At 39.1% G+C, this 13,712-nt stretch overlaps 1 protein-coding gene across 1 annotated transcript in view; it reads right to left on the minus strand.

Moving 5' to 3' along the window:
• Positions 1 to 13,712, minus strand: part of iqgap1 (IQ motif containing GTPase activating protein 1) — a 303,190-nt gene that overhangs the window by 153,042 nt on the left and 136,436 nt on the right. The window contains exons 10-13 of the mRNA XM_051920214.1: positions 12,898 to 13,061; positions 12,606 to 12,690; positions 12,333 to 12,496; positions 7,296 to 7,456 (exon numbers count right to left, since the gene is read on the minus strand). Of these exons, the coding sequence (XP_051776174.1) occupies positions 7,296 to 7,456; positions 12,333 to 12,496; positions 12,606 to 12,690; positions 12,898 to 13,061 (574 nt within the window). The remainder of the gene's footprint in view (positions 1 to 7,295; positions 7,457 to 12,332; positions 12,497 to 12,605; positions 12,691 to 12,897; positions 13,062 to 13,712) is intronic.

Below are 13,712 nucleotides of genomic sequence, written 5' to 3' on the forward strand. Positions count from 1 at the left end.
ATGAATTAGATGTAGAATAGTGTGCAGGTTTGGATGATGCCTATAGAAATAAAAAATAGAGTGTTTGGCATAGAGTAATGTTTAATTGGAATATTTCTTTGTATACAACATTAGTAGTAAAGATGGTGTCTTGTCCTTGAATGAGTCTTCCTTGGCATGGATCATTTATAACTTTAACGTCAGATGAACGTCGAACACGTGAGAAGGCAACATAAAGTTGTCCATGTCCAAAAACGGGTTCAGAGAGGTAGATGCCAACCTTGTCCATGGTTTGTTCTTGTGAATTGTTGATGGTCATGGAAAATGCAGGTTTAATGGGGAACTGTCGGCGTTTCAATGTAAAAGGTAATTCTAGGTCAGAACTCGTAAGGTCAATTCTAGGAATGAGAACAGTATTGTTAGCATGTGATCCTGTAAGAACTGTTGCTTGAATAACATTGTGTGTCATGATGTTGACGACTAACCGTGTGCCATTGCATAAACTCTGTTTAGTGTTACGGTTTCTTAATAGCATGATTATTGTTCCGTTTTTAAGGGTAAGGTTGTGTTGTGGTCATCCGTCCGGGTTAATAGTGTTCAAATATTCTAAGGGGAAATTTAGATGTTCATTGTCGTCATCAGAGTCAACTTTGTCAGAGCTTAGAAAGAGCCGTGTCTCTCCAGGAAGTAATGAAATGACCTGGTTATTAATGTGATTAACATTAATATTTTTTGGACATAATATAGTGCATTGTGTTAACCACATATGCGAAAGCAGTATGGGCCATTGCCTTTTGGTGGCCTGATATGTACTCCGGTAGATGCAAAAGCAAATGAACTATTGTAGGATCTAATGCAGTTCATAAAGTTTTTACTTTCAGGCACATCGTTAGTTAGAAGCTTCTGTAGATATTCAGGATATGAATGTAAAGGAGGCAGTCTAATCTGCCCCTTTTGACAACAACATGTAAATTCATTATTTGTATTGCCAGTTGTTTCTTCTGGGAAGTTAAGTGAATGACAATGATTGCAAATGACATTCATTAATCCCAATGAATTTTGCCTGCGCAGTACGTCTTTTTGCGGCTACGGCGAGCTCTTTCGGTTTGAAATCGTGCTTGTTTCGATGCATCACTTTGAGACGCGCGCTGTATGCGTCTACGTTCATTGTGTCTGTCCATTTGGGCACGTCTCTGTAACGGGGTTACTTGAGCTTTGCGTTTTTTGATCCGAGACATTTTTTCTCCCTGAGTTTCCGAAGCGCGTTGTATGCGCAGCCGTGTATTTTGTTGTTTCATTCGTGTTCGTGTGTTTGGTCCCATTATCCGATCCGAATCGTTTTGTACCCGTGACCGTGTATTCATGACTTGTTTGTTCGTCAGCATGCGAAATATGGATAAGTAATAATGAGGATTGCACTCACTGTTAATATGTAGCCTTTTCTGCAGTTGAACGGTTAATAGTGCTTTATTGTAAGGAGATCCACCTATGCGGACACCTATGCTGCCTAGTGTGAAGGTGTTGAGATGACGTATGTTTAATATGGATGTTTCCTTTAGATATGTGGCTTTGGGTGTCACTTCTTATTGATGTGTGTGTGGGGGGGGGGGGTGAGGATTGTTGTTGCGCGAGCGTCTTCTTTCTTTTTGTGTTCCAGGGGCTTGTTGAATCCCCCTCTTTGTGTGTGTCCCGTCCGGTGCCTGTAAGGGGGGGGTGTGTGTGTGCCTTGCTGTTGTGCGCGAGCGTCTTTTTTTTTTTTGTGTGTTAGTTTCGTGTGCAATGGGTTTCGTGCGGCGCCTGCGTTTGACTACTTTTTTCTGTGCCTTTTCCTTTTTTCTGTGCTCTTGGCACCTCATTTCTTTGTCTCCTTTTTTCTGTGGTCTTGTCCGCCTCTCGCGGCCCCTCATCCGCCTCTCGCGGCCCCTCATTTCTTGGGGCGCCTGCGCAGTACGTGTTTTTGCGGCTACGGCCCATGGCCGGATGTTCCTGCGTCCATCCGGTTTAGCATTCTCGGTTAGTAATATGGATATATATACATATACATATATATATACATATACATTATATATATATATATATATATATATATATATATATACATATATACACACACACACACACATATACACATATATAACTGCTTGTCGATCCGCAGTAGGATTCTTTTCAGAAGATTTTTTTATTTGATTCTTTCGGATGTTATTTGTGTATCGAGCCCTGCATTTTTTTCATTTTCTTCTGTGTTTGAGTTGGTAAAACCTGGTGTAACTCTTGGTTTGACGAAGATGAAAATATGGCGTCAGTTTCAGGAGTCGGAGATGCGGGTCTTTTTAATCCTTGTGTTTTTTTTCTGGTAATAACCACCTTTGGCATATTTGAAGTCGAAACTTTCAGAAGAGGAGACTTTTTTTGTGAAACATAAGCATGAAAATGACCACATGAAAGATTTGCTGTGAACCTAAGTCGTTTTTACAGGGTTATCATTTATAGACCGAACTGCATAGCATCAGGTCGCTCGCACAAATGATGCACGGCTGTCGCTCACTTTACCGTCAGGCAGAAACAGAAACATCCCCTTCCTCATTCCACGCATGCGCGCTGTGTCGTTCGCCCCTCTTATCAGTGACAAGAGAACGGATATAGTTGACGCCACCCAATTCAACCCCTTAGGGATGGAATTTAAAAAAATCCTTTCTTAGCAGTTATCCATGTCATTATAGGAATGCACTGTCAAAATTTCAGCCCTTTAGGTCTAGTGGTTTGGTCTGTGTGTTGTCTGTCAGTCAGACATGGAACGTTTTTTTTTTATATTATATATTATACACACACACACACACACACCCACATATACACACACATATATAGGACACACATACAGTGGGTTGAAAAAGTATTGGCCACCCTTGACAATATTTTTCTTTCAAAATGCATCTTTAGTTTCATACTGTTACATACTGCATAAATGAGGGCCTCTTGGACAATATGTTTTCACTAAAATATCCTGAAAATCAAATTATTCTGCAACGATAAAGAACATATCAGTGAAATCTGCTGTTGAATAAGTATTCGACCCCTAATAGCTTGGAGACTGTATGATTGTTAATGCAATAAGGGTAATAAAAACAAGTGTAAACAATCAAGCAATTAATCCTCTAGCTTGTTGACTGGTCTATAAGTGATTATTTAGGGCAGTTCTTAGTGACATACAACTGAGAAATCAGTACAAGTGGCTTATTTGGCGAAACCTCAAAAACTGACAAAAATGAAAACAAGGGAACTTTCTAATGACTGGAGAACCACCGTGATTAAGAAGTTTAAAGATGGCAAAGGTGCCAAGAAGACTGCCATGCTCCTTAGCCTCAGTGTGTCCACTGTGAAGGCCATCATAGCAAAGTGGAAGACAACTGGAAGCATAGTGAATCGGCCTAGGTCAGACCGCCCTGTTAAAATAAAGCAAATGTCAAGAAAACTAGTCAGAAAAGTAAGAGCAAATCCTAAGGTGACTCTCAGTGACCTGCAAAGCTCAGTCTCTGCAGCTGGAGTGGATATGCACAAGACTACAATATCGTAGGTTTTGCACAGAGAGGGGCTGTACGGCAGAGTTGCCAAAAAAAAGTCACTACTGAAAAATTTCATTTGAAAGTTCGATTAGAATTCGCTAACAGACATCTTGACAAGAGTCCAGCATTCTGGAGTCATGTACTTTGGTCTGATGAGACCAAAATTGAACTTTTTGGCCTCAACACAAAGGTGTTTGTCTGGCTGATAGAAGGGACTGACAATGATCCAGCAAACACCATACTTACTATCAATTATGGTGGGGGTTAGCATCATGCTTTGGGGCTGCTTCTCTAGGGCAGGCACACGGCCCCTTGTATGTAGTGAAGAAAAAATGGATATTAAGAAGTATATCCCGATGTTGGAAGAAAACCTTCAAATGTCAGCCATGAAATTGGGACACGGACAACGCTACCACTTTCAGCAGGACAATGACCCGAAACACTGTGCAAAAGTAACCAAAGCATGGTTTGACAAAAAAGAAGATCCAGGTCTTGCAGTGGCCTAGCCAGAGTCTGGATCTGAATCCAATTGAAATTTAGTGGTGTGATCTCAAAATTGCAGTTCACAAACGAAAGCCTTCAAACTTTAACCAGTTGGAGCAGTTCTGCAAGGAAGAACGGAAAAAATGACCTCCATCCAGAAGTACTAAGCTTGTAGAAAGCGACTGCAAGCAGTTATTGCCAGAAAGGGGTGCTGCTACCAAGTATTGACTGGGTGTCATGTGAAGGGGTCAATTACTTTTTCAACAGCATTTTTCACAACATGACTGTCAATTTGCATTTGTTTAGTTCACCAAGCTGTAATGTTTCAAAATACAGTGCATCCGGAAAGTATTCACAGCGCATCACTTTTTCCACATTTTGTTATGTTAAAGCCTTATTCCAAAATGGATTAAATTCATTTTTTTCCTCAGAATTCTACACACAACACCCCATAATGACAACGTGAAAAAAGTTTACTTGAGGTTTTTGCAAATTTATTAAAAATAAAAAAACTGAGATCACATGTACATAAGTATTCACAGCCTTTGCCATGAAGCTCAAAATTGAGCTCAGGTGCATCCTGTTTCCCCTGATCATCCTTGAGATGTTTCTGCAGCTTAATTGGAGTCCACCTGTGGTAAATTCAGTTGATTGGGCATGATTTGGAAAGGCACACACAGTTGACAGTTCATGTCAGAGCACAAACCAAGCATGAAGTCAAAGGAATTGTCTGTAGACCTCTGAGACAGGATTGTCTCGAGGCACAAATCTAGGGAAGGTTACAGAAACATTTCTGCTGCTTTGAAGGTCCCAATAAGCACAGTGGCCTCCATCATCCGTAAGTGGAAGAAGTTCAAAACCACCAGGACTCTTCCTAGAGCTGGCCGGCCATCTAAACTGAGCGATTGGGGGAGAAGGGCCTTAGTCAGGGAGGTGACCAAGAACCCGATAGTCACTCTGTCAGAGCTCCAGAGGTCCTCTGTGGAGAGAGGAGAACCTTCCAGAAGGACAACCATCTCTGCAGCAATCCACCAATCAGGCCTGTATGGTAGAGTGGCCAGACGGAAGCCACTCCTTAGTAAAAGGCAGCCCACCTGGAGTTTGCCAAAAGGCACCTGAAGGACTCTCAAGACCATGAGAAAGAAAATTCTCTGGTCTGATGAGACAAAGATTGAACTCTGGTGTGAATGCCGGGCGTCAGGTTTGGAGGAAACCAGGCACCATCCCTACAGTGAAGCATGGTGGTGGCAGCATCATGCTGTGGGGATGTTTTTCAGCGGCAGGGACTGGGAGACTAGTCAGGATAAAGGGAAAGATGACTGCAGCAATGTACAGAGACAGATTTCAAAGTATGCCGTAAAGACAAACATATAATGAGGAACCAACCAGTTGTCCATGACCACTGAAACTTCATTATACGGCACTATATGTACCATCACTTGATTGATTCATCCCCAACGAAATCTGAATATCGTCACTTCCTTGACTCGCACCCGTTTTCATTTCAAAATTTCAAATTTGCGCCATGGTACCTTCATCTCACAAGCTAGTCTGTCATTTCCTCCTCTCTAACCCCTTCGTATAAATGTCTTTGTTTCTCTGATTATGAGATGGAAGGCGGAAATAATTATATTTTAGTGACACAGAAATGAAAGTTCTCAGTTATGCATCAAAGGCATTGTTTCCACATACTGCACTTGCACAAATAGTGTATTAAATAGCAGTCAGTTTATCACTCGATAGAGAATTTGCATTTGGACAGACTTGGCTAATTTTACAACACAATTATGTGAACAGCCATCAGTGTTTAAGAAACACTACTCTAAGTGAAATAGGCTGACTGCATCACACACGCGCTTTAGGATTCCTCTGGTGCATTGCTGAATCAATTCATTTGTGCTTACATATTGATTCACAAGTTTCACTAAAAAGTTCTTCAAAAAGAAATAACCATTTGTGTGACTGTAAAATGTAATGCATTGCCATGTACAAATGTAGTGGAGTAGGAAGTCAAAATATTTGCCGTAAAATGTATTGGAATAAATATCGAAAATATCCACAGCTTAATCTACTTAAGTACAGATTTGTGAAAAATATGCTTAAGTACAGTTAAAAAAAAAAAAAAAAGTACAATATATACTTACGTATAACTTGGGTGTTGAAACCCAAAAAATCTAATAAAATCAGACACCGACTTATACGCTTGTTTAAAAATGCGACACTTGATGTATAAAAAAAAATAAATAATTTTCTTGCCTCCTCCAATCTCGCATCAGTTTCTCGGACACATTGAATTTTATTTTCTTGCCTCCTCCAATCTCGCATCAGTTTCTCGGACACATTGAATTTTACTGCAGCAGTGCAGTTACAAATTTCTTTCGCCACTTCAACAAATTTTAATTTAAAACCAGCTTCATATTTTCTTCTGACTGAATGATCCATCGTAGATAAGGGATGCTCTTACAATAAAGATGTATGAAGGTGTGAGATACAAAAAACAGAAAACAGTGCAAACGTTGCTTTGGAATAGTTAATAGTAATAGGGTTATTACCATGTGGTCACGTAGGCACAATACATAGGGGGGGAAAGAGTGTGCTTCATGGTTACTCTCTCAGGTGGGCGTTAGTATATCATAATCTCTTGGACCAATAGCGTGAGTGTTACACATTCGACTTATACGACTGACATTATAAAATACCGGAAATTATATGGTAAAATCAAGCCCTGACTCATCCGCGAGTATATACGGTAAATGTATTTTGTTACTTTCCACACCTGTGTTAGGCTGCCTTGTAGCACAATAAATAACCTCAACATGGACAGCTGTCAGTGTACATGATAATGTTCAAAGATGTACTGGTATCCTATAAGTCTCCTGCCTTAGGTCCACTGCTGTCTCAGATGAGTTCTGATTCCCTTGCCTCTCTATCCTGGAAAAAGCATGCCCAGAAAAAGAAGAAACAAACAAAGATACAGATAAAGATCACTTTAGGGCATTTACAAAATGAGGAAACAGCAGCACTTCCTCAATTATAATATACTTCTTGTTGTGTGATATAATAATTGATGCAATTACAAAATTTGCCTGAAACTACTGGAAACCTTTTTTTGACCTGTTTCTACGCCTAACATGCTAGCAATACAGCCAACCCTCGCAGATGAAAGGCTGGTAACTCATTCAAGTTTCATATTTTTGGATAATGGAATTTTTTTGTCTTTACAGCATTCCTTACAATCCTTTATTATCTATTAAGTGAAATCTCCTTACTTACCTCTTGTAATTCTCATCTTCCACATTGCTTAGCCCTGTCACTGGGCTCTCCAGCTGTTTCCACACTGCTGCTTTATCACCAGCATCCAGTGCCCGGTTAATTAGTGCCACTGATGAAAGCATCTCTACAGCAACTGAAAGCTCTGGATGTAAAAGCAACCCCTATATAGCCAAATGAAAAAAATGAAAAAAAAAAAATATATATATATATTTTTTTTATTTAAAAAAAAAACTCCTTGTATATGTCTGATATTCTGAAAGGTTTCTAGATTCAGAATTAACACACTGTGTGTGGACTTTATCCACTGCTCTGACTTCCTTCCATCTGCATGCTAGGTTGACTTTGGTCTCAGATGGTCTGTGTAAGAGAGAGTGTACTATGTTTACTACTTATTCACCATGATTTGGTTCTTGGTTTTATCACCTGATGCTAGCAGAATATGATATGGCCCGACAATAACAGCCATATCAGCTGCCAGGTTAAAAACATTTTTCTTTAGTTCATGTAGTTATACCTCGTGTGTGCACTCTGTGAAACTGTTATGAATGGACGAGAAGGCATTTATTCATAGGTAGGGAACAAGACATTAAAAGTTAAAGTTACCTTGATTAAAAACTATTCTTTAATGTAACAAGCATGTTTAGTCCATTAGTGTGGTTTTTACAGTTCAAGATAATCTAGTCTATTGGGTTGTCTTGTAAATGCCTTGATTATCATATGCTCTGTTGTGATGTGAGATTTTACATATAACTTGATGAATATTTTGTATGTCTTTATTTGTAATTTAGGCACAGCAATGTAATTTAGTGTTCGCCCCCGCCCCCCCTTAGGAATGGGTCTGTTTGAATTTTACAACAGGATTTGGGGGATGTGTTTTAAACCAGTTTGCTGAGTGTTTCTTTGCTAAAGTCATTTCTACCCCCGCAAATAGGCTAAGCTGTACAGTACTTTAACATATAGTTTGGGGGCAGGTGTTAAGATGTTGTATTTCCCCATTGGTCTGAGGTATGGCTGTTTGGAATTGGCTTGTGTCAGACGCTTTAAGTATCATGATGTCCTATTGGCTGTATGGGTTGGACAGAGAATTTATAAATTGGCTTGTTCAACCACATTCTCTCTCTCTTGCCAACCTGTGATGAAGTAGAAGTATCTCTCTCTTACCAACCAACATATGATGAAGAAGTATCTCTCTTGCTAACCTGTGATGATGAAGACAACACAATGAAGAGCACAGCTCAGCAGCCATTTTGAACAGACATGTGGCTGAAAGCTGAGCACCAATGATGCCTTAACTAAAGAGACATTCAAGTAACTACAAGTGTGCGTGTCGCCTGAACTACATATCACCATTTAATCAGGTTGTATGGTTGCCAATATTCAAATGTACTTTGCATTTTGTTATTATTTATGAATATTATCAATAATACATTATTTTATGTGTAACTTAACTTCTGCTTGTCTTTTTACTACATCTAATTGCCTGAGGTTATAGATATAGAAGGGAAGGTGGGGATAAGTTATATAAAGTAATACCTTATAAACAGTGGTAAGTCTGTGAGATTAGGCATTCTAAGGCTACATACTAATAATACAATAGGGGAAAGTAGAGCAATATATATTACTCTACCAAGACAAAAAAGCGCTTATGGAACTACTTTAGTTAATCTGTTTGTGCAGATGACACAAAGCTGGTAGGTCTCATCAGCAATGGAAATGAGTAGGCTTACAGAAAGGAGATAACATGATTCGCAGACTGCTGCACGTGCAACAATCTGTCTCAATGTGGACAAGATGAAAGATATGATTGTTGACTTCAGGAATACCCATGCTGTCCACACCCTACTGGACCATCCAGATCTCACACCGGGCAAGTGACCTTACTTGGTCAATTAACTCCATCTTCATAGCCAAGAAGGTGCAACAGCATGTCCACTTCCTTCAGTGGGTGAAGAAAGTAAGACTACCTTCCTTCCATTCTCACCACATTCTACAGGGGCACCAGAGAAAATATTCTAACCAACTGCAGTGTCTCTGACTGTAAGGTCCTATAACGGATAGTGCACACTGCAAAAAAGATTGTTGGGTCATCTCTGTCCACCATTGAAGAAACCTTTGTAAAGCATTGTATCTACAAAATTTGTAGCATTGTGAAAGACCACTCCCACCCCTCCAATAAATGTCTTTGTTCCACATCAATCTGGCAAAAGGTACTGTAGCATCCAAACCAGTTCTGCCAAGTACCACAATAGCTTCTGCCTCTTGGTTTTCTGGACTCTGTGCTTCCCAACCACTTATTTGCCCCTAGTAGCGAATGTTTATACTGTATATTTATTACATTTGTCACTACTTTTGTTTATTTGTTTTATGGTTATTGTTTACTTATTACTGTTTATTTCAAAGTATTACCATCTATTCACTTTTCAATTTATTTTTAATTATATAGTATTATTATCTATATTATTATATTATATAATTATATATTATATTATATTATTTACTATTATAGTAAATTTCTTTTCCTGTCACATACTTGTCCCGAGTTTATGTATACTTTGAACCGCAGACCTGGGAAACATTTTGTGACACTGTATGCAGCAATACTGTGTATGAATTGTATAAGAAGAAAGCCACTTGCCAAGGAGAAACAGCCCAATTATACGTGGTTTCACTAACATTACATTAATTGGTCCATATTAGAGCTGTATTGGGGGGGGTAGGCCGTGCACAAGCACTCTCCCTTCAATACAGGCTCAGACCACTTGCAGATATTTTGAAATAATATAGCAACAGTAAATAACTAACACTTACATTCATTAACACTTTTAACAAGTTAAGTAAGATAAAAATCATGCAGAAACCAGCATCTCCATTTCAAACTAATTGAATTAGTTAAATAGTTAACAGCTTACTAAATTATTGAGTTGAAGTTTATAGATTTCTTTTGTAAAGTTTGCACTCTTTAATTATAACATTTCTAGAAAACTGCTGCAATAATAAAATGTATAATTCAAGTACATACACTTGTCTCATAACAGACTCTGTTGAAGGCCTAAAATGAATGTATGTATAGATTATACTAATATTGTGATACTTTTTCTTAGTGCACTCAGTAGTGGTGCAGGCTAAAAGCTGTAGTGTCCTGTGTTCAAATCAAGTTCAGTCTTGTGGAGTTTGTATGCTTCCCAAACCCCCCAAACTCATAATACATATTAGGGTTTTCCTCCCGATGCTTTACTGCCATATCACAAAGATGTTCAAGTTAGGGTAATTGGTAATCACAGTGGGGCAAAAAAGTATTTAGTCTGCCACCAATTGTGCAAGTTCTCCCACTTAAAAAGATGAGAGAGGCCTGTAATTTTCATCATAGGTATACCTCAACTATGAGAGACAAAATGAGAAAAAAAATCCAGAAAATCACATTGTCTGATTTTTAAAGAATTTATTTGCAAATTATGGTGGAAAATAAGTATTTGGTCACCTACAAACAAGCAAGATTTCTGGCTCTCACAGACCTGTAACTTCTTCTGTAAGAGGCTCCTCTGTCCTCCATTCGTTACCTGTATTAATGGCACCTGTTTGAACTCGTTATCAATATAAAATACACCTGTCCACAACCTCAAACAGTCACACTCCAAACTCCACTATGGCCAAGACCAAAGAGCTGTCAAAGGACACCAGAAACAAAACTGTAGACCTGCACCAGGCTGGGAAGACTGAATCTGCAATAGGTAAGCAGCTTGGTGTGAAGAAATCAACTGTGGGAGCAATTATTAGAAAATGGAAGACATACAAGACCACTGATAATCTCCCTCGATCTGGGGCTCCACGCAAGATCTCACCCCGTGGGGTCAAAATGATCACAAGAACGATGAGCAAAAATCCCAGAACCACACAGGGGGACCTAGTGAATGACCTGCAGAGAGCTGGGACCAAAGTAACAAAGGCTGCCAGGGACTCAAATCCTGCATGTGCCAGACATGTCCCCCTGCTTAAGCCAGAACATGTGCAGGCCCATCTGAAGTTTGCTAGAGAGCATTTGGATGATCCAGAAGAGGACTGGGAGAATGTCATATGGTCAGATGAAATCAAAATAGAACTTTTTGGTAAAAACTCTACTTGTCGTGTTTGGAGGAGAAAGAATGCTGAGTTGCATCCAAAGAACACCATACCTACTGTAAAGCATGGGGGTGGAAACATCATGCTTTGGGGCTGTTTTTCTGCAAAGGGACCAGGACGACTGATCCATGTAAAGGAAAGAATGAATGGGGCCATGTATCATCAGATTTTGAGTGAAAACCTCCTTCCATCAGCAATGGCATTGAAGATGAAACGTGGCTGGGTCTTTCAGCATGACAATGATCCCAAACACACCGCCTGGGTAACGAAGGAGTGGCTTCGTAAGAAGCATTTCAAGGTCCTGAAGTGGCCTAGCCAGTCTCCAGATCTCAACCCCATAGAAAATCTTTGGAGGGAGTTGAAAGTCTGTGTTGCCTAGCGACAGCCCCAAAACATCACTGCTCTAGAGGAGATCTGCATGGAGGAATGGGCCAAAATACCAGCAACAATGTGTGAAAACCTTGTGAAGACTTACAGAAAACGTTTGACCTCTGTCATTGCCAACAAAGGGTATATAACAAAGTACTGAGATGAACTTTTGTTATTGACCAAATACTTATTTTCCACCATAATTTGCAAATAAATTCTTTAAAAATCAGACAATGTGATTTTCCGGATTTTTTTTTTCTCATTTTGTCTCTCATAGTTGAGGTATACCTATGATGAAAATTACAGGCCTCTCTCATCTTTTTAAGTGGGAGAACTTGCACAATTGGTGGCTGACTAAATACTTTTTTGCCCCACTGTATATCTACCTCATATAAGGGAGTGTGACCAATGACAAGACTGGAATTTCCTCCAAAGTTGGTTGCTTTTTGCTAAATTTTGTTTAGATAGTCCAGTCAAGGTTACAAGGTCAGAAACTAAGAATATTCCTTATTGAATGGATGGATGGATATATTCTTTGATGACATTTGTTACCTCTGTACTTTGTTGTTGAAGTGTGGCCAGCTCACGCTGGTATAGTTCAGCAGCAAAGGGATAGACCTGGGGAAGTTTGGCCTCAGGGTTCATCAGTTCTTCCACAGTTTTGTCTGCCTCTCCCCTGCTAATTGCAGCATTGATGCGCTGTACAGCTTCTAGCACTGAACAAATAAGAAATTAGGAAATGTAAATAAATGAGTATAGTCCAGTTGATATTCAGCTGAAGAGAATAATGAAATAAGGAGAAGTAAAAACAGATGGGTTTATTACTTTTCCTATATTGTATTGCATCTTCATTAGCCAAATCCACCCCACTCTGGATCTCTTCTTTTTGCAATAGGTCCCCAGGGAAATTCTGTATACACAAAACAGGCAGTGAAAAGAAGGAAACAGGAAGCCAAACTGTTACTTATTACTGTTTCAATTTCTGCATCCTACATGATGTAAGACACTCAACAAGTTACTAAAACTGACCAAGTTCAACATGAAAAAAAAGTAAATATTTTAATAGTAATAATAACAACAACAAAAACAATAATAAAGTAGCCAAAAGATTATTTACCTCTTGCTTAGCTGTACGCATATTTAACAACTGCTTTAGGTACCAGTCTTTATTCTGGGAGTTAAGATTCCGGAGGCCAATGCTGTGTGAACGCAGAGCATCATAAAGGCTGTCTGGATTGTCTTTTGTCAGAGCCTGGTCTATAGTTTCAATAGACTTTAATACTGTAAACAAAACACGATTCTTTTAGCTTTGAAACAACTGCAGATATGCTGATGTAAGGTGCCAAAAACAAAAGCAACATAATTTCCAACATATATAATAAATTTCCTGTAGGACTATTTATGATGTCAACAATTGTCTAATAAGCAGAAAACCCTTTATATTTAATACCATCAGCAGAGACTACCACTTTAGACGTTACCCTAAAAGTCACCCAGAGGATTCTCCTCATTAACAAGAATACAATATACAGTCATATGAAAAAGTTTGGGAACCCCTCTCAGCCTGCATAATAATTTACTTTCAACAAAAAAGATAACAGTGGTATGTCTTTCAATTCCTAGGAACATCTGAGTACTGAGTTTTCCGAACAAAGATTTTTAGTGAAGCAGTATTTAGTTGTATGAAATTAAATCCAATGTGAAAAACTGGCTGTGCAAAAATTTGGGTACCCTTGTAATTTTGCTGATTTGAATTCATGTAACTGCTCAATACTGATTACTTGCAACACCAAATTGGTTAGGTTAGCTCGTTAAGCCCTGAACTTCATAGACAGGTGTGTCCAATCATGAGAAAAGGTATTTAAGGTGGTCAATTGCAAGCTGTGCTTCCCTTTGACTCTCCTCTGAAGAGTGACAGCATGGGATCCTCAA

The sequence above is a fragment of the Erpetoichthys calabaricus genome, chromosome 17, assembly GCF_900747795.2.
Source record: "Erpetoichthys calabaricus chromosome 17, fErpCal1.3, whole genome shotgun sequence".
Classification (NCBI taxonomy): Eukaryota; Metazoa; Chordata; class Cladistia; order Polypteriformes; family Polypteridae; genus Erpetoichthys; species Erpetoichthys calabaricus.